The sequence below is a fragment of the Arvicola amphibius genome, chromosome 6 (genome assembly GCF_903992535.2).
Source record: "Arvicola amphibius chromosome 6, mArvAmp1.2, whole genome shotgun sequence".
Lineage (NCBI taxonomy): Eukaryota > Metazoa > Chordata > Mammalia > Rodentia > Cricetidae > Arvicola > Arvicola amphibius.
This window is the reverse complement of record NC_052052.2, coordinates 77210164-77235184: the sequence shown is the minus strand read 5'-3', so window position 1 is coordinate 77235184 and position 25021 is coordinate 77210164. Positions and strand designations below refer to the sequence as shown.

Genomic DNA, 25021 nt, shown 5'->3' with positions numbered 1-25021 from the left:
GAGTTCAACTTTAATTCCTCAAAGCCCATTTAAAATATCCCTCATACATACTTGCTATGTTCTTAAAGCGGTGAAATCATTATAAGGAGTTATTCTGAACTTAGAGGTCACTTTTGATTCCTTTTGCTTTTATAAGCTTTTTCTAGTCCATTTCCAAATATTGGCAGCATATTTTTAAAAAAATATGTTCATAACTCATCTAACTACTCAGTGCATTCTTTGTAACTATCACAGACACCATCTTCACATATATTAATAGGTAAAGTAGCCTCTAAATTACTGTCCTTGTGCAAGCTTTCATCTTGAATAATGTTCCCATCCAATGGCCATCGTGATCCTTTTAAACAACAGACCAGATTAAGTTACTTTCCCTAAATTTGGAATGGTTTATTAATTTATCCATGCCAAACTTAAAAGAAACCTTTTGTGTGGCCTGCTTTCTACAGAAACTGCTCCTATGTGCTCTTTACGTGTGAGAAAAGACATTCTTTGAATATCTGTCATTGTTTGTTTCCGGTTTGTCCACCTACAGAACATAAGCTCTAAAACAACACAGAAAGCTGCTGATTTGATGCTTTCTTCCCAGTTGTTGAAACTGTATTTGACATATAGTGGATGCTCAATTAAAAGTGTTAAATAAATGTTTGAATTTTCGAATAGAGAAAATTCGACACTGTCTACAACTTTCAGATAAATATTCTATCTGCATCCATTTCCACATCATTGAGCGGCAGAGGCTGAGTGCTTTTATCTTTATACTTCACCAGATGGTAACTACATTAAAATAACATCACCATGTTGGCAAAACATGTGATGGGCTTCTTGAGATGAGAATCACAAAATAAGAAGTTACCATTATACCATTATCCTTATTACTGGTAGTTTCGTATTTGCTGCTATGACTACTAACAGCCTCTGATTCTTCTACCATTTTTCACTCATGTTTAATCTCTGATTTCAACCCTATTTTTTTATTTATATTTTGTATTCCAGTCTCTTTGTACTCTGTTTCAGTGACCACTTTATGTTGTATCACGCAGTGTGAAAGGTCATTAAAGTGTCTATTTTGTCTTTAGTCTTCCCAAGTCAACCCCTGCAGTATCTCCCATCCCAGCCTTGTTCAAAGGAATGAAGAGACAGAGAGAAAAATGGAAAATTACATTATTTTGAGAAGGAGCCATGAGGTCAGTGAGTCTAAGTAAAAATTCCAACTCAATAGCCGGGCGATGGTGGCACATGCCTTTAATCCCAGCACTCGGGAGGCAGAGGCAGGCGGATCTCTGAGTTCGAGGCCAGCCTGGTCTACAAGAGCTAGTTCCAGGACAGGCTCTAGAAACTACAGGGAAACCCTGTCTCGAAAAACCAAAAAAAAAAAAAAATTCCAACTCAAAACCTTATTGAGTAAGACCAATGAAACAGTTTTTTCACCTGCAAAATAAAGATATTATTTTTACCTTCTTAATGAGAACCATGCGAGGAATAAAAGCCCCAAATAATAAAGTAAAAATATTAATTCAAAATATCAAGAAACAAACATTAGTTTTAACAAAAGTACATTGGTATGGTCCCCAAATGACTCAATACATGATAACTTTAGTTAGTACCGTCTCAGCTACCCTCAGACCTGACTGTGGCTGGTCTGAATTCTCTCTGTGTCTGCACTCTATTTACAGTTCCTTTTTGTAGAAGTGGCAAGATGGAGTGAAATATTAAATAAATGTTGAATAAATGCATAATGTATATATAGAAATGCATACATATGAATAATGTGTGCTTAACTCTATGGATTTTCAAAGCAAACACACCCAGGTAAAACTAGGTAGTCCAAGGAACCCCATTCATTTTATTTTAGCCATTTGAAGCACTTATCTTCTCTAAAGGTTCCACTCTCTTTTGGGTGTTTAAAACTATGTGATTTTTACAGTTTCAGACCAGTAGAGGAAGAGAATCATATAACACGCATACATTTTATATCTGGTTTCTTTTTCTTTCAGTGTTAGATCTGTGCGACACTGCACAGAACAGTAATAAGATGTTTCTCATTGCTGTATGGGGCTTGTGATATGAATGTATTTATTTTCTTGTGGCTGGCCATACATTTTAATGGTTTCTATTTTTTCTTTTGCTATTTTGAATGAATTTGCTGTTAACATTCATGACTTTTTGTGAACTTGGACACATTTCTCTTGGCATATCCCTAGGAGCTGAAATTTCTGGGTCACAGCCAAAGGACATATGCAATTTTTAGCACAAATCATCAAGAGTTTCCCAATACTATTGCCATTAATTTACGCTTTGCCCAGCAATGTGTGTAAGTGCCTATGCCTTCAGTTCTTATTTCTTGATACTGTCAGTCTTTTTTATTTTTTTTTTGTGACACAGAGTGTTAGGCACTGGTATTAGATAATGATTTTTATAAACATTTTCCTGGTAAGCAATCATCTTTTCAGATGCTCATCGTCGAGAAATTCTTGTCTGTGAAGTACTTGCATCTGTGTTTTAGCCATTTCCTTTGCTTGCCAGGCTAATTACTTATTAGAATATGCTATTATACATACATCCTTTATACATTTATATAATAACTTTTTTCATGCATTGTGTTGTTAACATTTACACTCTATTACTAGTATACTTTTTAAAAAGAGTTTTAACATTAATAAGTTCACATTTTAGTCTTTCTCTTTATTCTGAGGTTTTCTAGAATTGCAGCTTATTCAAATGTCATGAGATAGTCTTGTCTTGTAAGAAAATCCTTTGATTCCCTTTGATATCTTTTGCTAAGGCACCTTCCCCTGGACAGAGGATATGAACAACCTACTTTTCCACCCTGAATCCCCATAATATTATGTATTACTTTTACTCTTCTTATTATAATACATAAGCCTGGAATCACAGATGTTTGTCTGTCCATACTCTCCATAGCATCCCAGCATTCCATTGACTCAATTATCTAAATGCTTCAGTGTCTTTTTATTGAACCTGCATCATAATGCCTCCTAAATATCTCCGTAATTGGTCTGCTTCTCCATCTCATTTTCTGAACTCAATGGCCCCAATTGCCACAAATCTCATCTCCCTTTCTCAACCAATTCAGAGAAACAATGACCTTCCAAAATACAGCTCTCTTCATGCAATACTTCTTTAAAAAGTTTTCCAGGATATCTACTTCTCTTAAATGTATGTTCAGGTCATCATATGAAACAGAAACTGCAAAGACTTTTAAACACTGTTTTTGTCACCACTGAACTTTCTGTTTTAATCTCATAGACTTTAATTTCTTTGAATGCTCCTGTATAAAGACTCTTCTGTTGGTCTCTCCATCCATCTATGCCCTCCCTGCCTTCCCACTTATCCTACAGATGCCATGCTGTGTATATTCCTCACAGGAATAATCCTCCACAAACTCACAATCTGATGGGCTATGATGGCACATGCCTTTAATCCCAGCACTCAGGAGGCAGAAGTAGGCGGATCTCTGTGAGTTCGAGGCCAGCCTGATCTACAGGAGCTAGTTCCAAGACAGGTACCAAAGCTACACAGAAACCTCATCTTAAAAAACAAAAGAAAATCAAAACAAAACCAAAAACCCTTCTCATAATCTGATATCATGTAACATCTTCTCTGTTAAAATCTACTACATTTATTGCTGGTGCTTTTAGGCATCTCTGTGAAAAATTCATGTTTTCTTGAAGTAGAACCCATGTTACTCTTGATCTCCATTTCTCATATTGCTTACCTTACTACTGAAATGATTTGTAAATAATATGTATATGTCTATATGTGTATATATCATATACACATAAATACACTATGACATAATCGTACAGGTCATACTACATAAATACATTGTATTTAATCATAAAACATATATAATTACTATAGGGAAATATAGAATCAGATGTAAATACATTGACTTAGGTTCATTAGTGTTCAGACATGTAGTCTAATTTTGAATTTGAGCCAAATTTCAGTAAAGATTTGATGATTCATCACTTTTATGTAAGTCAGCATCAGCCTTTAGAAAAGACTTAAAAACCTTCTTCTTAAAATGACCCAACTCAAATGAATAATGCTTATATAATTTATAAAGAATTTCTACCAAATATCTTCTTGTAATTCTTCACTAGCAGGAAGCCATTACATCAGCAAGTAGCACACTTTATGTTTGGGCAGGAATGTACCTTGAGCATGCCATATGAGACTTAGTGTCTTGCTAGGTGACATAGCATGTATCTCATCAGTATGAAATCCTGGTTCTGATTCTTTGGGACCATAAAAAGAAGAAAGCTTCATTTTATAATGTGCTAAATCTAGGATACTACTATCTCCTTTGTACTGCATTAAGCCTGGGACATTCTGTTCACATTAATGAAGGTAACTGTTTTCTGTAAGTCAGTGCTTCAACTATTTGCAGGCAAATCCTTTGTGCTTCAAGTAAGCCTTCTTTCTTTCTTTTTGAGACATTTCTCCAGACACTCCAGCTTCTCAACACCATTTTTAATATGAAATACTTGCATATGGATCTAATCCTTCAGCTGAGCTCTGATCGATCTAGAGAAAGGGACTGTCAATTTATTCCTGTAGGAAGAGCAGCTTTCTAGTAATGTTACCCATTGGATTCCCAGGATTTAGATGGCCGGATCTTATACAGAAGGGTGTTGAAAAGGAAGAAACTTATTGGAAATAGAGTTCCATACATAATTTGAAAAAGAAAATGTGAGAGCATAGGTGAAAAATTATTAAACCTTAAGCTTTACTGGATACACAATTAATTAGACTCAGTGTCATGATCAAAATTGTCCTTGGTAGTAACATCTGATTTGACTTACTAAGTTTATTAAATTAAGTTTATAAAATTGTAATTTACAGTTGTGTACCCTCAGCTTGCACAGCAAGTGACAGCACACTCACTGGCATCCAATTGCCTGGATTATAATCTTGAGTATCATTCCAAAGATTTCCTATAGGTATCACCTGAACTAAGATGGTGAAAATTCTAGTATACCCAAGGCATATGGGCTATGCCTTATTGCCATTTCCTTTTCTGAACTCATCATGTCTATTGTTTTCTTTACTAAAGGGAATAGTAAATTCCCTTAGATTTTTTCTAAGTATCTGAGATGTTGTGTGTGTGTGTGTGTGTAAATTTGTTTAAACATTAAACCATCATATTGACATGAGTTTCTCCAGAATATATTCATTAAGGATTCCCAGTGACACTATTAAGCCCTGCTTACAATATTCTTCAACTATTGTCTGCAAGAAGTATGTGAATCATAGAATTGTCAAGATACCAGAACACTGAAAAAGTTGTATTAGGCTATAATAAGCCTTGTGCCTGCCTTCAACCCAAGTTCTTCCCACTGACACTCAAAATCATCTTTATCATATACTTTTTGGAAAGGTTATGATTTTGTCTCCACAAAATTAAAGCATATTATGTCTTTCTGACTGTAAAATTAATATGTGATCATTGAAAGAAAATTTAAAAGGAAACTAAAAGCTTAAGATAGCATGTGATGTCACTCTCCAAAAGTATCCTTTTTTGACATCTCAGTATTTCCTTACAGAAGTACTTTTCTTCTTCTATATTGTTAAGATCAGTCATATCGAATGAGAAATCTTGCAGTTATTAATTAATGCCAAATCATTTTTTCTAGAAAATTCTTTATAAATAACATTTCACTACTGGCCTAATAATATGTTTTAGAGATGTGACATAGTTCGTTTTTACTTTACACGTGGAAAATTGAGATGGTTAAATAGTTTTTAAAATATATATAAAGTAAAGGGAAGGACTAATGATGTAGTTGTATTATAGTCTCAAAACATAAAAGAAATTTATATGTATATATACAGACATATATATTGTTTATAATAACAACATCATCTGTACTGTTATCCTTATATATTTTTCTACCTAAAAATTCCTTCCTTTCTCTCATACTGAAATAAATAACGTAAATTTACTAACCTAAATTTGACATATGCTGAATAAACAAAACCTTTTACAAAAATCAAAATATTTTCTCCCATAATTCAATCTAGTCCTCCCCACCTAGTTATGTTCCTCCTTGCGATAGGCTCAAAGCAGTTCTATATTCATTAACCAATGAAAGCAACAGACAGCGAGAAGGACCTCCCACATCAAATCCCCATAATGATTATGGTATTAAAGGTCGTGTTCAAATACATCTTCCTACATACAGTCAGTAGTGAGCATTTTTGATTTTTAACACTGCTAAAAGTGTGTGTATGTGTTTATTTAAAATTATGAGTCAATAAAGGAAGAAATTACAGAGAACACATTCTATAAAATATTTTTTTCTTGAGATTTAAATGTCTGCAAAACACACTCTAAATCAAATCAATAAGGAAGAAAAACAGATGATAAGATATAAAACTTTAATATATAGTAGGTCTGGGACTTCAGGCATCTATAAATAATACTGTTCAGACATTTTTATCAAAATAATCAGATAGAGCTCACACTTTCATATTTTTTATCTGAAAACTAATTAATAACCATGAGTTTTAAAGTTCTGCATATGTGAAAATTCTTGTGGGTCACATCACAGCTGTCTGATTTCCATATTTCAAATTTTCATTGTTTTCTGCTCCTCCTCCCCTTTTCTCTTCTCCATGCGCCTCATCGCTCGTCACCCCCAGCACCCCCTTTCGCATCACTTTCCTACCTTGAAGGTGCAGTTTGCTTTCCGTGCTTTGCAGGAGGACGGAACTCACAGAGTCCAGATTGTCATAGCTGTTGCAGCCCAAAGGCCCAGTGCGTGTCTCTGTGACCTAGAGTGGACATTAAGGGAGAAAAGTGTTAGCTATGAGTACTGGTCTATAGCAGATCCTAAGAAGGGATTCCACACCTGACATGTCTCCAGAATGTGTGCACTGGGCCTGGAACTGTGTGTGGCCCAGATTAAGCAGACTGGACAGCAAGTATGATCTAACAGACACACAGATTGAGTCCACAATGTCCACTATCCACCACCAGCTCTCACTTCATGAGGTCACACTAAGTGTTATATGAGCAAATACATTAGCGCATAATGATACAGTCCTAAAGCTAGTTTCAGAATCAGAAAAACTACCATTAGTTCCAAGCTGGGCCATTTATTTGCTGTGGGACATAAGGAAGTCACTTAACTCCTCTAAGTGTCAGCAAACTAAAGCTACCATTGTCTTCCAGGAAGACTAAAGGACATATGTGAAGACTCTAAGTTGCCGGGCACAGGAAGTGTTTAAAATAGCCATTTGATTGCAAAACATCTCTATAAATTACAATACGTACATAGGCACTATTATCGAGCAAGAAAAGTACAACTGTCTCCATTTTTCCAAAGAAAGTTCAGCAGTAACAACAACACTGCAGGGTTAAAATAAATCTGGATTCTATTGTGTATTTGTGACTTTGTTTTCCAAGGTTCTAGGAGGTAACAAAAAGAAATAGTTATTTAATATATGCTTGAATTGAAGGGTTTATCCCTTTACTTACCATTCTTGGGAGCTTTGCTAGAGTTTGTGTTCAACTCTAAATGCACAATCTCCACGGAGGAAAGTCCACTTGTGGGAAAGCCAAACATAACTTCTTTGTCATTTTCCACAAGGGTAACTCTATTCAGGTGTCTTTCCCTTCCTTGGCCTCCAGTTCCCCTCTGTGTTAAGCTAGCAACATTCTAATATAAAGAGGTAAAGATATTATATATTCAAACTATTATTATCATTATGTGTGTCTGTGCACCTGTGTACTTGTGCATGCTTTTCAAGTGGGATTATACGTCCCACAGAATAAAAACAGTGGCCTGAGGGCAACTTCAGGGAGCTTGTTCTCTTCTTCCAACTTTACATGAGGAGTGGGGATAAAACTCGGGCCACCAGGTCACCAGTAAGTACCTTTACTTGTTGAGCCACCTTGCAAGCCCAAGGGGTCATATTTTTTTTTATGTACTTTATATTTAGGATACAATAAATCAATTAATGATAATTGCACTTTTAGAAAAAATATTCCTTCCTTTTGTGCCAAATAACAACACCACTAACTTATTTTACTATAGATACCCTATATGGGTCCGAGGCTGACTTTCAAAAAATCTGACAGTGAGGCAAATTGTAGGGATCTGAGTCCTGAGACAGTGGTAAGAAATGACAAAAACTTTTCAGGGCCAAATCTAGTGGAGAAGCCTGGGTTAGTGTAAAAATGGCTCATTGAGAGGCTTCAGTGCAATTTTTCTGAGAAATCCCTCCTCAAGAGGCGGGTTACATATTCCAGGATGCTCAGAAAAAGATTATCTCCTGACAGCGCTTCAATATCTCAATTCTTCACCCCATCTAGGGCCAGAGAACAATTTGGTAATAATGAAAACCAGGCCTTTGCAGCTCCCCAGCTCTGATGGCTTCATAAAGATCTGTCTCCTGATGCCAAGCTCCTTAACAGCATAATCCTACAAACACAGCTGTTTTTTTTTTTTTTCGAATAAGCTGCTTGTTTGTTTGTCAGTCTGATTTATTTCTCACCTTACTACCGTCATCCCCAGTCATGCCCTCCTAGCCGCCAAGGTTTAGCTTCTAGTGATCAATATCTGATGCCAGTTGCCTGAGTCTAACTTGACCTTTCCTTCTGTCCCGTTTCCCTGGAGATGTCTTAGGGATTCTTAATCAGAGGCAAGATCCACTATTCAGAAGTTAGAGTGAAGATATAGAAGCAAATTACAGGCATAATCTAGTTTAAGAAAATTTAGGACAGGAAAAAAAAATCCTCTGACAAATTAATCCTTTATTTCAAGAATGTCCTCCCACACTTTCTTTATAGAGGTCATCTCTAAACTCACTGTACTGGAAATGAATCTTAAATTTCCTGTACGCTAAGCCACTGACTTTAAATTCAATGCTTCTATAACCAACATGTCTGCTTGACTTTGAATCAGTTAAAATTGAATCAACTTACAAATGGACATTCTTACTAGACATAGTCAAGTGTTCAATAATCACATGTGACTAAAGGCTACTTCATAGTCAGCACAGATAGAGATATTTTCTGTATCTCACATCTCTGAATGTTCTATTGGGAGGTGTTGGTGCAAAACAGCATGGCTCAGTGAGCAGTGTGCCCAAGTGTTCACTTGTGTAAATAAAGATTTATCGGGACACTATCATGCATACCTGTATATGCATTGTCCATGGCTGTTCTTATATGATTGTGACAGACCTGAGAAGTAGCAACCAAAATCCCCCAGACGTGAAATATTTACTACCACCATTTTGCAGAAAATGTTCCCTGATTCCCAGGTTAGAGAGTAGCATTTTAACTCCTATTAGGAAACTCTCACAAATACATCTGAGAAAAATGGTTAAAACTGTGGACCTCAACTTTGTAATCTAGAAAATAGGTGATGAGAATGGATAAAAATCATAAACACTGTATAAACTGACCATTAGGGCTCACTAATCTTACTCTTGCTACCTCTATGATCTTGGGGAAATTATTTATTCTTAAACTCAGTCTCTTCAATTGGAGTGGTGAGTGGATAGCCATTCTCTCTCTCTTAGTCTCTCTCTCTCTCACACACACATGTGCATGCACATGTGCACACACATATACACACACACACACACACACAAACAGGGATTTAACAGAGACTGATAGGGCTGTGAATAATTCTGCAACAGTCATAGCAGAATGCATTAATAAGTCAGTACATAGGGTAATCCCAATGAAGACACTCATTTTGTCAGCCATCAGCTTGTAGTATCCATCAGAATGGTTGGTTGGGGGAAAATGAGGTACATTTATTGATGTGAAGCAAAGAATTGTTTGTTATCTGCTCTTAGAATGTCTATATCATGGCTCTGTTCAATTGAGAATCGAAGTGAACCCTCAAGCCATACCTTAATCGCTCCAGTTGATATCTGGATCTCATGGAGCCTTCTCATGGTGCCATCACGGTCGACAAAATAGGATGATGCAAGCTGGTGCAAAGCTTCAACACTCTGAGTGGCATTCCCTGACTTCCGGTCAAGGCGACTTTTGTCCATGTACATGGTCAAAGCTTCCTCTCCTGAACAGAAAAGGGAAGAAGATAAGAAAGCTTGCTCTAGATTCATTGTGAGAGGAGGGGTACCAGAGTTTGGATGCTGAAAATAGGCTTAATCTCCAACCAACCAATCCAAGTAACCTTCACCTATAAAATCAAGAACACAGTTCAAAAGATAAAAGACAGAGTTTGCTGTAGATTCCATTAGAGCAATGGCCAATGAATAAGGTTCAGCCCAGAGTTCAGTACCTGTTTATACATCTCCAGAGTGTTGTCTAATCTGACAAAGTCTGCTACTTCTATGAAAGTTCACGAAAAATCTGGTATAGATATTCTTTTCTTGTTTCTTCTGTTTCCTCAACACGATTTAATTCTTTTTTTTAATTCTTTATTTTTTTATAAAAAAATTTCCATCTCCTCCCCCCTCCTCCCCCTTCCCTCCCCTCCCTTCTACCCATACCCCCACTCCCTCCCTCTCCAAGCCAAAGAGCCATCAGGGTTCCCTTCACTATGTTAAGTCCAAGGTCCTCCCAGCTCCCCATAAGTCCAGGAAGGTGAGCAACCAAACTGACAAGGCTCACAGTGAGCCCGTCCATGCTGTAGAGTTCAAGCTCATCGCGTTGTCCTTGGTTTCTCAGTCCTCCTCTGATTTAATTCTTTATTTTTCTCTTCTCTACTCTTTTTAATCATCCTTTTCCATCCATATATTTTTCTCCTCCCACCAACCTTTTTTAGACAGACAAATGACAGGTTATTGATACATACAGATGAGCAGGCATGAGAAAAGAGAGTAGATAGCAAGATGCTTGGATTGATGTGGGAGGAGAGATGGAATTGACAGGAACTCTTAGAGGACTGGTAAATGTGCAGAAAATTAAGATGTGGATGAAATGCATCTTACAGAGATAGAAATATGATGGTATAAATTTATAAATTTCTTCCATGAGTTTTCCTAGAAATTAATGTAAAGATTCATAACACTAGCAAGCTATAATGGTATTGGATATACCTAACTAACTATTTCAGTGGAAGTTGTGAAGGAATCTTTAATTGTGGCCAATAAGTAGACATGGTTGCCACACTCTGCCTCCATTCTCCACTGAGATAACATGATTACATTTCTTAATTTATTAGCCCCACCCTAACTCACCAACAATTATGAAAAATAGACAAAAAAGACCACCAGCACAACAAAATATCCTTTGGGATTATAAGCAAGAATAAATTAGGTAATGTGAGAAAGGAATTGAGAACTGTCTTTAGTTCATTTTAGCACTTGAAAGTCAATTAGCATTGGGCTCCGACCTCAGTTCAATGGTAGATCATGTTCTAATAATGCATGGAGCAAGCCCTAAATTCAATCTTCAGTCACCGTACAGACAAAGTGACAGACAGGAGATGAGGAGAGGTATGGAAGCTAGAAGTGAAGAGGGGAGGGAGAGTGGGAAAAGAAGAATAAAAAGACACAAAGGTAAGTCAGGTACAGTGAGACACACCTTTATCACAGCACTCAGGAGGAGGCAGAGGTAAGTGGATCTCTTAGTCTGAAGGAACACAGAGCTCCAGGCCAGTCAGAGCCATATGGTGAGATCTTGTCTCAAAACAAACAAACAAATGAACAAAAAAAAAAAAAACTAGAAAAAATGAAAACCAAACAAAGAGATAAAGGTTAGAGAGAGGTTGGGGTAACAGTACAATGGAGAGGACAGGAAGGAGTATATGCGATCATATTTCATTTGCATATATGTCCATTAAATGGCAGAATTTGTAAAAATAAAATAATTATTAAAAAGGTAAGTTAGTTGATTAATAGTAGTTGTTTGATACCCGGATGCTAGGACTAGCCTACCTTTACTGGAACTGGTTATCATCCTTAGATTTCAGATCCTGGGCAAAATAGTGATACAAGTTGTATCTACTTCATAGGGTTGTCAGGAGGACTAAATCTATTAAGAGAAATGCTTAAATCTTACATGGCATACAGCAAATATTGTGCTTTAATTAATTACAATTTATTATTAAATACAATGATTTGATAATTTTAGTCTACCTATGATATAGTATTTACCATTACATTTAATCAATAAAATAAAATATTTAGAGAACAAAACCTCACGGTACACTATGAGACACAAACCTGGTATCTGGGACAATTGGAATGTTTTTAGAATACTGATGACTTTTTGAGTTGAAGAAAGAAAAGGCAATTTGCTTTCCAGAGGAGTTTGCCCTCTTCCTCTCCTAAATGTTTGGTTTTTGTTTTACCCAGCTTTCTAGGCCAGCTCTAATGTCAGTTCCTCTTGCCAGTCCTATACTTGGCATACACAAGTACACCCCTTATAACCACTTAGGAATTACTTCAGTGCTACCCTATGGTTCAAAAAGAAGAGATCATTTGTCTTTAATGCACCTTAGGGTGTACATTCAGCTCAACTCCTGTGGCCATTCTGGGCATTTCCTTGTTTGAGGACTTTTACAGGTGTCACAAAGACAAACAGGCAAAACATTGAGCTGTGCTAAGGAATGACATGAAAAGATTTAGTGTAAAAATTTAAATCTTCTTATTAGTATTTCCTTACCATGTTGATATGATACTATTCTTTAATAAAATTAAGAAAAATGTATTGCTAAATGGATTTCCATCTTTTTTTCTTTTTTCTCTAAAAAATTTAGTCTTGAGAAGTGTATCTGGTTTATTATAGTCCCTGAATAACTGTTAAGGATAGGGCTGGGGTGTAACTCAGTGGCTAAGTATTTGCTTAGCAAATACCATCACTCTGAAAGAAGTTTTTTTAATATATAAAAGGAAGCAAGCATTAAAAGTGTGAAGAGAAGAAGGAAAGGAAGAGGAACTATCAAGAATTGGTGAAAAGGAGAAGTAAAAACAGAAAGAATGGGAGATTTACTTTGTTACTAGTGCTTAAAAGCACAGAGCTAGACTATCCAGACATGAACTAATTAATACTCCGAGAGAATTTGAAATGGCTTATAGGGCTCATACTTTGGCTTACATTCTATACTTATTATCGAGAAATGGTTCCAGCAGACAGCAGCTTAAGGTCATTCCATTTTCCAGATGAATCACTAAGGCAAAATGACATATAGACAGGAATGCAAACCACTATGTAACACCTCAGTAGATAACATGGGCCACAAGTCCTGAGAACCTGGCCTCTTCAGTCGTGAATACACTCCTCAAGTAAGCAAGCCTCACTTTATCTTAATATTGACGTTGCTGACTTAAAAAATGAACCCCTTTGCCTCACTGTCAAGAATTCTGCTCTGACAAACATAACCCTCTTTTTCTCACTGCTGACTATTCTGCTCTCTCAATGAACTCATGTTTCTTCACTCTACTTTTCTATCCTGCATGCTATTCACCCATTCCTCTTCTTCTTATATTATCTACTTTTGGAATCCTCTCTCTCTCTGTCTCCCACCCCTTACTATACCTGGCTTGAGAATACTTTCCATTTATGCGCACAATTATCTTTATTTCTGCAACACAGTACCTATCTCATTCGTTAAGGATTTCCTATTCTCTCCACTAGAACAGAAATACTGTGAGATTGGAGCTCTTCTAATAGTTCCTTGTTGTTCCCACTTAGCACAATGTACATATGGACTGTGTACTAACCAAATGTTGATAAGAATATCCAAGAATAAATATGGATGCATCCCAGCTCAACAGTGCTTATTTATTGACCTATCTTCCTCAGCAACCAGACAGAAATCTCCCAGATGAAGGTGATACTAGAATATAAGCCTGGACTTAACTGAATTTCTAGCAAGATACATATCTTTGCATTTCCTCATGAATCCCTATTCCCTGTAGGACAGTATGGAATGCTACTATTCTCTCTAAGCTTGGAAAGTTCTAGTTTAAAGATGGCTTTACATCCAAACACACTTTGAGAATCAGGGACAGTAGGTGGTGGGGAGAGGAAATGTGAATCACCCAATTCATCTTTCTAATGTTCCCAATACTTCTCCTAAGGTACAACAGAGAACAGATGTTCAGTAATCATTTGACAGGTAAATGGATGGACAGAGGATGGATGTGTGGACAGATGATTGGATAAATGGCTACATCAATAGATGGGCAGAGAAGTGTATGGTAAGTGAATTCTAGGAGTTAAGGCCATGAGTCAGTGGAAATAAATATTCCACATGTCAGCTCAGACTCTCTTAGGAGCCTATGGAACATAAGGTGAGCCAAGCCGGTTCCCTCTGGACTTAGAGCTGGCAGCAGCAAACCTTAGATCAAGAGGGGTTAATGGACTTCTTGCTGCATTATTAAGACTTAATTTCATGTATATTAAGGGAATGTGCTGTTTGGAGCTGCATTCCCACTTGGGCATTTCTGCAAATTGCCTCTTCACCCCACACAGGCCTTTTCTCGGTCTTCTAGTCCTTCAGTATCGTTGCTTCACTCTCTGCAGCATCTTTCCTCAGAGGAACAAAGCAAGACTCAGAAACACAGAGGATGGAAAAAGCCAGGAGCTTGTACCTCTGCCTTTTCATCACTAGAAGATACACTCTGGGATATAGACTGAGGAGACTGTACACAGGGATGTTATATCATTCCTCATCATTTCTTTAGGTGCTATGTGGTTTTATTAACAGTCTTTTTCTCAGCCAAATTAAAGTTTTTGTGTGTGCAGTGTGGCGAGTACCAAGTACACGCACAAAGAAAACACAAAAGTCTAAGCAGACTAAGCCCTCATGGATAAAAGATGGGGATGCAGTAATGCATGTCCATACATGTAAAAGCTCACATACAAGCCTATATGCATCTATCATACCTGTATATAAATGAGACTGTGTATATAGATACATCCTGGGGGTAGTCACTTAGAGTCAAGCCTTGTGAGACATCTATGTGTATCTTTTAAACAGGTGGGCACATATTCCAAGCATGCCTGCAAACTTAATCAGACACATTCCACAGATAACCAGTCTACTTTGACCCAAAATATGATTTTCAGAGAGACTAAGGAAAACTACAATAATCTAATTCAAGACACAGAATTTGTCTCTAAACTACCCTCTATCCGATCATTCACACCAAGTGTTTTTTGTGAATTTAACAGTTTTCATTAAAATTTAAATAACAGTGGAAATGCCTTAGTTGTTGGACCCTCCCCCAGCTCTAATGTGTGCTTCCCACTCCCTGTCCTTCCTATTTCCCTAAAGTGCTGAGCAAATGCTCTTCTTGTCCTGTACATGACAGTTCAAAGCTCATCTTTTGTTATTTAATTATGCCTTTAGGAACTTACTTGACACCTCAGAAGGTTTATCAAAGCATTTATTCTCTGTGAGTACAGTGTTTTTAGGGAGAAAAAAAACTATAATAATAAATAATATTTTTTCACTTCTTTCTGTAGAGATTGGGAAACTGACACCCCGGCAGGAAAGTGAGTTTGTAGCGATTGACAGGGTGTGGTTTCCACCACAGATTCTCTGAGTTCGTTAGCTCCATTAAATCATAGCAGTGATGATGCTGCAGCAACAGCAATAATTTGTTAGGTGCCAGGAGGATAAACATTTCTTCTCTTCAGTCTTGTGCCACTGTTTGATAAGACTTTTAATACATTTGTTTTTAATCCTAACAGTATGTGTTAGGGAAGAACTGTTATTATGGCTTGGTATGAAAAGGAAACTGAGGCACAGGGAACTAATATCTTGCAGAAGTAGCACTACACTGATAAATTATGCTGCAGAACTACAAATTAAGCCATCTCATTCTGAATCTTGTCCTTTTCTTTACAACTCTCTCCTAACCTCATCCCGCAGTGCAGTAGGAGGCCCTGCAGCAACACTTTTTCAAGCACGAATGAACAAGAGAATGGGTGAAATGACGACATCGGGAGGATCTTACACAGTTTCGAAGTCAGAGGATTTGATCAACAGTGAATTTCTTTCTCCTCCTTGCTCAGCGCCTTCAGTGAGGCCTGAGAGAACACTAAGGGATTGCTGTCCAACACCAGATTTCAATCCAATGCTTTGCATATTTTAAAGCATTGTGTTGTAAAAACAGAAGAGCAACAAGGCTCTGTGAATAATTTACCACCTTGCCTCGCAGAAATTAAAAATATATTTCATGGAGGGAAAAATGGCTTTTGTTACTTGGGGTTTCCAGGGACTGAGACAAAAGCACAACTTTTAATAGAAAAATCAAATTGGCTGTAACAACCTTTTCCCCAAGTGAAATAGGAGCGGGGAGTCATTCTGAGCCTTGTCAGTTTGGTTGCTCACCTTCCTGGACTTAGGGGGAGTTGGGAGGACCTTGGACTTAACATAGTGAAGGGAACCCTGATGGCTCTTTGGCTTGGAGATGTGCGGAGTGGGGGTATGGGTGGAAGGGATGGGAGGGAAGGGGGAAGAGGAGGGAAGGAGATGGAAATTTTTAATAAAAAAATGAGAAAAAAAGAAAAAAAAAGGAAAGTGTAGAGTTGAGTATCACACTCTATGGAAATCACCTCATTCTCACCTTACAATAAAGTATAATTTATACTAATGATTTCACATGTAAAGTCCTACTTAATTTAATATCTAATTAACAAGAGACATAAACAATTGTTGGTCAGTTGGTTTTTGGAGTGGACAGATAGTATGATGGGTGACTAAGTTGGTTAAAGAGATAATTGATACACAATTTTAAAGAATATTCCAGCTTTATACCAGGAAACCTTAACCTTTTTTTTTCAGTTTATTTATTTTTTATTAAAAATTGCCATCTCCTCCCCTCCTCCTCCCCCTTCCCTCCCCTCCCCTCCACCCACACCCCCACTCCCTCCCTCTTGAGGCCAAACAGCCATCAGGGTTCTCTACACTATGTTGAGTCCAAGGTCCTCCCAACTCCCCCCAGGTCCAGGAAGGTGAGCAACCAAACTGACAAGGCTCACACAGAGCCCGTCCATGTCATAGAGACCAAGCCCATCGCCATTGTCCTTGGCTCCTAGGTCAGCCTCCACCATCAGCCACCCTCAGAGAGTCCGATTTGGTCGCATGTTCCATCAGTCCCATTTCAAGTGGACTTGGTGGTCTCCCATTGCAAAAGGAGGGAGATCATGAGCAAGGAAGTCAGGACCGTGAGGAGTGCGTTTACCCATTGAGACGGTGGGACAGATATAACGGGAGACCACCAAGTCCAGTTGGAATGGAACTGATGGAACAGGGGACCAAACCGGGCTCTCTGAATGTGGCTGACGGTGGAGGAGGACTGAGAAACCAAGGACAACGGCAATGAATGTGAACTCTACAGCATGGACAGGCTCACTGTGAGCCTTAACCTTCACCTGGCGAAGGATGGAGATAGAGACAGAGCCCCACATTGGAGCACCGGACTGAGCTCCCAAAGTTCTGATGAGGAGCGGATGGAGAGAGATCATGAGAAAGAAAGTCAGAACCATGAGGGATGCGTTCACCCACTGAGACGGCAGAACCTTAACCTTTTGATTTAGCTGTGTTACTAATTAGCTCTAACTCCTCCAGGGCCTGATTTTATTTTTTAAAATAGAAGTAGGTATTAGGATTTAAATTGTAGTTTTGAGAAATACAGACATTATAAAAAGCCTAAACTGAAGCTATCCTCATTAATTAGTGGCTAAAATAATTCTAACTGTGAATGAATTTCTTCCAGACAAAATCATCACCCATATTCCCCAGGTTATCAAATGACTGATTTTCCATTCATCCAAACATACACAAAGTGTCCTTGGACATGCCTCGGCAAGCAAAGTGCTTGCTCTGCAAGACTGAGGATCTGCCAAGAATCTAAGGGAACTGAAAGCAGCTCAAGCCTATGTCGACTTCCTGAGTCCATGCATACACATGCACACACATGTATGTCCACCTGCACACACACTGTACCTATGAACATGTACATGCTCACAAATTAATAGTGTAGAGTTAGCCTAGAAAGCACTGCTACCTGTATCAAGTGAATTAATGTGCCACTGCTCCCATGAGGCTAATCCTGAATATCCCTAAGGAAAAGACCCCTGTTGCAACCATACCTCGGTGTGTCCAACAACACATTAAATTCAGGTCCATAACTAAGTGCACATCAGCAGCTCTACACAGGTGTTGGTACATAGAAATTTTTCCAAAAGTACTGTGAACTTAGCTACTGAAGGAAAAAAAAAATAAAAAGAAACCACCTTTGTGCCTGAGGGATATGAAATGATGCATTCAGGCAAGGCACATAACCTAAATGCCCCAGTTTACACCAGTTCCCATAGTTCCCATTGCCTTTCCATTGGTTTCATTCTACTCCCTTTCCTCATTCTCTCACAGATGGATTGCCCTAGAAGAGAATATGGGTAAGGCTGAGTAGAGCAAAGCAATTGACCTACTTTCCTGTTAACCTGTTCCAAGTCCACAAAAGATGCATATAATAGTCCACTTATACAATGCTAACCTCAAATATCACTCCTTAATATCGACTTAAACAAAAAAAATCCCTAGAAATACCTGACATTTAATTTTATTGAGATTATACCCCACTCCAGAAGAATGATGACAATGATCACACAAAGCATCCCTAACAAATAGTATTTCCACAAGAGATAATACTTGCAAATTAGACTTTATGTAGATGTGAATTATCTCTTCAGACATGATCACAGCAGCCAAGGCAACTGGCATCTCTGGAAGTGCGTGGTTTTGGAGATATAGAGTGGAATAGAGTCTAATATGTCTTGACTCTCACAGCATCCCATCCTCCTGTCAACCTGGACACTAAACGGTAGAATCCTGGCCCAGTAGCTGCTGACCTACCTCCCAATGTAGCAGAGATGAGCAGGTGGGTGCCGTATTTTTTGATGATGGTATCAATAAACTGCTGAGTAGTTGGTCTTCTGCCAAGCAGACGGATGCTCCTTTGAAACTCCGGCATGAGGGGCACTGGATGGCGGACCAGGTCTCTCCTCTCTATGGCTGTGTTCCTCACCTTCCAACGGGCAAACTCCCTAGGCGGGAAAAATGAACAACATTCTTCAGCTTTCATTTGTAACATAAGCCAAAGTCCACTCATCCATCCCATGCAGGTATCTCTTCTAGATGAAAGAGTATCTACTGTTACACTCCAAATGTAGTTTGTGCTGTGGGAGCTCCTTCAGCTCCTTCAGCCTTTTTTCACATTGTGTCTCACCATGTACCCAAAGTTAGGATAGAATTCACACTGTAGCCCCGGCAGATGCTGAACTCATGATCTTCCTAGTTTCACCTCTCAAGTACTCGATTGACAACGGTGTTCTCAGCTCTACAATTGCTTTTTTATATTTGCTATGTGACACTTTGCTTTAGAAAATGCAACTATAATCCTCAACTGTTTATGGAGAAGCACTGGTATCATTAAGATATTTAATTGAGCAACAGACAGGACCTGAAGTTTCTTGGTAAAATAAAAAAATGGAAAGACCGAGTTAAATGAAATAATAATCATGATCCACATGTAATAAAATGATTGAGAGGACCGTTTCCATGGATTATTGTCAGCAAGATTAGCACTCTCATTCTTTTAATAATCACACTTCTTCTGTAAGAGAAATAGTAATCCATCTCTGATTCCTTTTGGATGAATTAGATCTCCAATCCCACCTACTTATTTGCCAGTCACTCTCACTAGATTGCTAATGCATTAAACAAATAGAAATTTCTTAGTTAATCCCAGACTCACACACTAATTATAAGGCAGGATTTAAAATAAATCTTGAAGGAGGAATGAAGAAGCAAGTGGATGAAAATATGTAAGGGCAGAAGGAGGAGAGGTAGCGAGGGAGGCTGGTAGAGAAACAAATGACAGAATCTAAGCACAAAACTACCAGATACTTGGTCTCTACGACATGGACGGGCTCTGTGTGAGCCTTGTCAGTTTGGTTGCTCACCTTCCTGGACCTGGGGGGAGTTGGGAGGACCTTGGACTCAACATAGTGTAGAGAACCCTGATGGCTGTTTGGCCGCAAGAGGGAGGGAGTGAGGGTGTGGGTGGAGGGGAGGGGAGGGAAGGGGGAGGAGGAGGAGGGGAGGAGAAGGCAATTTTTAATAAAAAATAAATAAACTGGAAAAAAAAACTACCAGATACCCATGTCATTCCACAAAGTAAGTGTTAGGTCCAGAATTCATGTTAATACTATGCTTTAATGGGAGTTCACAGGTCTCATACTATTTGAAAGGAACCAAGCAATTATATGAATACCATATGGAAAAAATATGAATCTCCCCCTTCACTGAATAAAGAATTGACCAACAAGAGAAGCACTGAACAAAGGTTGCAAGGATTCTTCAATCTACTGCAAATTCTGTGCTACAACAATGAACAAAACATTTGATTTCTCTGTACATCATTCTTCATCTATAAAATTCAACAAACACTATTTCCTACTGCTGCTATCAGGAGTCTATCAAAGATGGGGTGAAAATGTCTTTTGAAACGACAGGACATTAATGTGAAATATTGTTTTATTACTTTTTTCCAGTGATGGTATACCAGAATTGTTTTATTACTTTATCTCCACAAAAATTCCCCTGTATGTACTTGTAAATCATTAAAGGCACATTCATAGTGAACTTGAAAGATGCAAACTAGGACACAAAACAGAGGCTTAATAAGATTTGGTCTAGGTTGTTTTTGAGCTAATAGCTCTTATCATTTTTATCAATGATGCAGGTTGTCTGGAATGATCATCTATCTAGCCTACCTTGGTTACAGACAGAGATAAATACAATAGCCAAGAGGCTATTAGGTCAGGCAAGATAAATAATAAAAACCGACATTTAATGAAAAGTTCTCTCTCTCTCTCTCTCTCTCTCTCTCTCTCTCTCTGTCTCTCATACAAGAGATAGATGAAGACAGAGTAAGGGAAAGTAGAACAATATGAGAGTCAGGCTGGAATAAGATTTGATAATTCACTGGTAGTATCTGAGTCTTGGCTTATAGAAACTTGCATTTGGAAAAAGTTTTGAAAACAAAATACATCTATGAGCCTGAACAGTTATGATTCATATCTACATAAATGATTGCTGTCTATGATTCTGAATAGAGTTCAAATTCCAAGACAACAGAGGCATTATAGACAGGTATGCAAGTCAATCAAATGTAATCAACAAACCACTAAAGAGTACTTATGATCACATTACAGTGCCTGTCCTAAGAAAGCTACAGATCATCAGAGAAAGTACAGCACATGTAGATTGTTGTAAGTTAATTTGTACAGGACAAACTATGAAGAATTTGAGTATGTCATACCTTTGAGGAACAGATCTGAGAAGAAGGTATGTGACTACTGTATGTTGAAGTTTACATGTATTGTTTATCAATATAAATGCAGTCCAAAACATTATCCATGTGGAGAAAAGGACAGGAACAAAGTGATCAAAATAATTAGAATGAGGTATAGAAGCACCAGAGTAGAAAGGTAGTAGGATGGAGGGATAACATGAGGTGATGATAGAGCAGGAGGACTGTCCAGGTCTAGGGAAGAGTGTGGAAAGCCAGTAATGAAGTAAGGAAATAAGTTACATTTTTATCCCAGTGAGTGCTAGACTCAGCAATATTGCTTATGCTAAGGAATATTCAAATGATAGAATATTGCTTCATGATTAGATGATAATATCCCAGAATATTTTCTTCACTCTCTGTCATTTACTCACTACCACAATGTAAGAAATTTATGGAGAAAGATAACAAGAACTCAAACACAGGAGAAGGTTCCATTTAACAGTTTCTGACAGCCTTAGATCTTGAAAAGAAGAGTCTTAATATTAGTCATCTGCATGAACTGGGAAACTTATCTTTACCAGCACAGTTAGAGGATGACTGAAGCTGTATGAGATACATACCCAGCTTGCTAACCAGCAGGAAGATGGAATTGCAGTTTGGGTCACTAAATTGTAAATAAACCCACAAAAGCATCGATGATCAATATGAGGTGAGCCACAATCTATATCTGACAAGAGAGTCTTTCTTCAGTAGCTTATTCTTTAAACTTATAAATATATAAGCGTGTATTTCAGAAACCAATCATATGTTGTTCCACATGTGCATATTTATTTAGAACTTACCTTTGTGAATAGCTTTTGCATGTGAACTTTTATTTATGCCTCAAAATGAATATTTATCTAAACATAAGATGCTAAGTTAACTTCCTGAGGGTCACTCAGCTAGTTTGTTAAATCAAGCTGGTAATGTAACTAAATTGACTTCTTTGTCATGCTTTTAAAGTAAATATGAAGAGAATATAGAGAGAACCAACGCAGACACAGAAGACTTAGTGTGGAGGTCCAAAAATGTGAGCTTATTCCACCTTGTCTGAAAGTCAGAGAGTTTAACTTATTCAAAGTTGTTGACAACCGTGGCTATGTACCCTTATGTAGGGTGTGGTTACTTGGTGAAAGTGTATGGAATCTTAAACATGGATAAACTCTGAACTCAGAATTCAGTATGCAGGAGGCACTGAGTGGCCCTCCCAATACTCTCCTACGTCTCTGTGTTTCTTTGTTATCTCTATTCCTTCTACCTAATATTTCTAATCCTCATGTCTCTATTCTGGAACATGCAAACCTACCACAGCTAGGATCACAGTTCCCAACAACTAATGCCACCCTTATTGAACAACAAAGCAAAGGTTAATTTCTTCTTTAACAACCTGCATATTATTTGGGATACTCACTAGGTATCTATCCAGGGCCCACCATGGATGTTTCTTCTGAAGTAAACAAGAAAGAAGCCAACATCGAATTCCCAACTAATCTTTCATGGAGTAGAAGTTAAGACTTGTAAGGAGAAAAGGCACATGACATCTCAAACATGTTTCCAGGTACGCTTAAAAAGCTTGTATATAGAACTTAAAAGATGGCTCAGCTGTCAAGAGAGCTTACTGTTCTTTCAGAGGACAAGAGTTTGATTCTTTAAACCTATTAGCAACTCAAACTGGTCTGTCATTCCAGCTCTAGGGAACCAGATGCCACTAGCCTCCATAGACATTAGCACACCCACACTTTTATGCATGAACACGCATAAATATGTACATAATTAGATAATCACATGCATATACATGTACAAAATTAGATAATTACAAATAATACAAAAATGAATCTACAAATGATTCAAGAGGAGAAGGGAGGAAGGAACTAAGTTCTTGTGCGGACATCCAACTCAGCACCATGGACAGAGCCCCTGGTCCTTAACAGGAGGGGAGCTTGGCTAGCTGCTGAGCAAAATTTAGAAATTGTGATCTGCTGCTCTAATTATATTTCAATAAAGGGATCCAAAGGGAAAGGTCCTTGGTATAGTATATTGACAGGGAATAAAAGGAATGGAGGGTCTCCAGAAATTCTGTGCAAATTGAAGCTTCGAATGAAACAAAATTTGACCATACAAAGAGGAGGGGATTTCAGAAAGCATGTTATTTTTGCAAACATGGAAGATAATGAGAAGGGACAGGGTATATAAAAAAAGGAGTTAGTACATATCCATATAAATATCAAGGAAGAAAGACAGATATCAATAATACTATCACATGACTTCTGTGGGATGACTATTTTAATGTCCTGTCCCTGATGTTTGTGTGTAGGCTAGAGGGCACTGCTGTGTGTTTTTTTCAATCACTTTTCAACTTACTTTTTTAGTCAGTACTTCTCACTTAACCTATAGCTTACTGTTTTAGCTAGCTTCGTTGTCTTGAAAATTCTGGGGATCCAACTTTCCCTGCCCTGACACTCTGTACTGGAGCAACAGATACAAATCACCACACATTCTTTTTTAATTGCATACTAAAGATCTCAATCTAGGTCATCATAATTTTATGGAAATGTTAAGCCCTCACCCATGCTTCCCATCACATCAACATGGTTACTTTCAAAAAGTACATTATTATTATTATTATTATTATTATTATTATTATTATTGTGTGTGTGTGTGTGTGTGTGTGTGTGTGCATGGAGGAACATCTGAGGTAGTGAATGCTTTCCTTATATAATGGAGGAGGGTCATCTTTTTATGTGTTGCTTTCATTGGTTAATTAATAAAGAAACTGCTTGGCCTGATAAGCCAACCCTTAGGTGAGTGGAGTAGACAGAACTGAATTCTGGGAGGAAGAAGGCAGTGAGGTAGATGCCATAACTCTCCTCTCCAAGATGGACCCAGGTTAAGATCTTTCTCGGTAAGCCACCACCTCGTTGTGCTACACAGATTATTAGAAATGGGTTAATCAAGATGTGAGAGTTAGCCAATAAGAGGCTACAGATAATGGGCCAGGCAGTGTTTAAATGAATAGAGTTTCCATGTAATTATTCTGTGGTTAAGCTAGCCATGCGAAAGCCAGGCGGGAATGCAGCCCACTGCTCTTTCTACACTTATACTATGTATGTATTAGGAGATGAACTCAGGACATCAAGTTTAAAACCAAGTACCTTTAGGTGGGATACCAATTATTTTTTCATAGGCATTGACACAGACTAAATGTATTTAGAGAATGGTTTATACAGCGCTATGGCAATTTTAGGGATTCCTGGCCCAGTACTCTAACAAGAACTAGATTCTAGAGTTGTATATCATTTGCCAAATGAACTCCAGTAAGTAAATTCCACACCACCTAGATCTTATACATACAGTTGAAAAATAAGTTATGTATCCATGATTTTAGTGCCTATTATTATTCCAGCTCTTAAGTTTAAGAAATAAACAATACTGATTTTTACAGAGATTCACTTTAAGACAACCTATATGCCGGGTGGTGGTGGCACATGCTTTTAATGCCAGCACTGGGGATGCAGAGACAGGCGGATCTCTGTGAGTTCAAGGCTAGCCTGATCTACAAGAGCTCTACAGGCTCCAAAGCTACAGCAAAACCCTGACTCAATAAACAAAAACAAAAACAAAGACAAAAAAACAACCAAACAATAAAAGATAATCTATATTCTTGTGAGAACAGATACATCTCAAAATAAGTAAATAATAAACAAACAAACAA

General features: G+C 37.9%; 1 protein-coding gene across 1 annotated transcript in view; it reads right to left on the bottom strand.

The window, feature by feature from the left end:
- Nucleotides 1-25021, bottom strand: part of Brinp1 (BMP/retinoic acid inducible neural specific 1) — a 133499-nt gene that overhangs the window by 54082 nt on the left and 54396 nt on the right. The window contains exons 2-4 of the mRNA XM_038335301.1: nt 18828-19018; nt 9898-10067; nt 6696-6801 (exon numbers count right to left, since the gene is read on the bottom strand). Coding sequence (XP_038191229.1) covers nt 6696-6801; nt 9898-10067; nt 18828-19018 — 467 coding nt within the window. The remainder of the gene's footprint in view (nt 1-6695; nt 6802-9897; nt 10068-18827; nt 19019-25021) is intronic.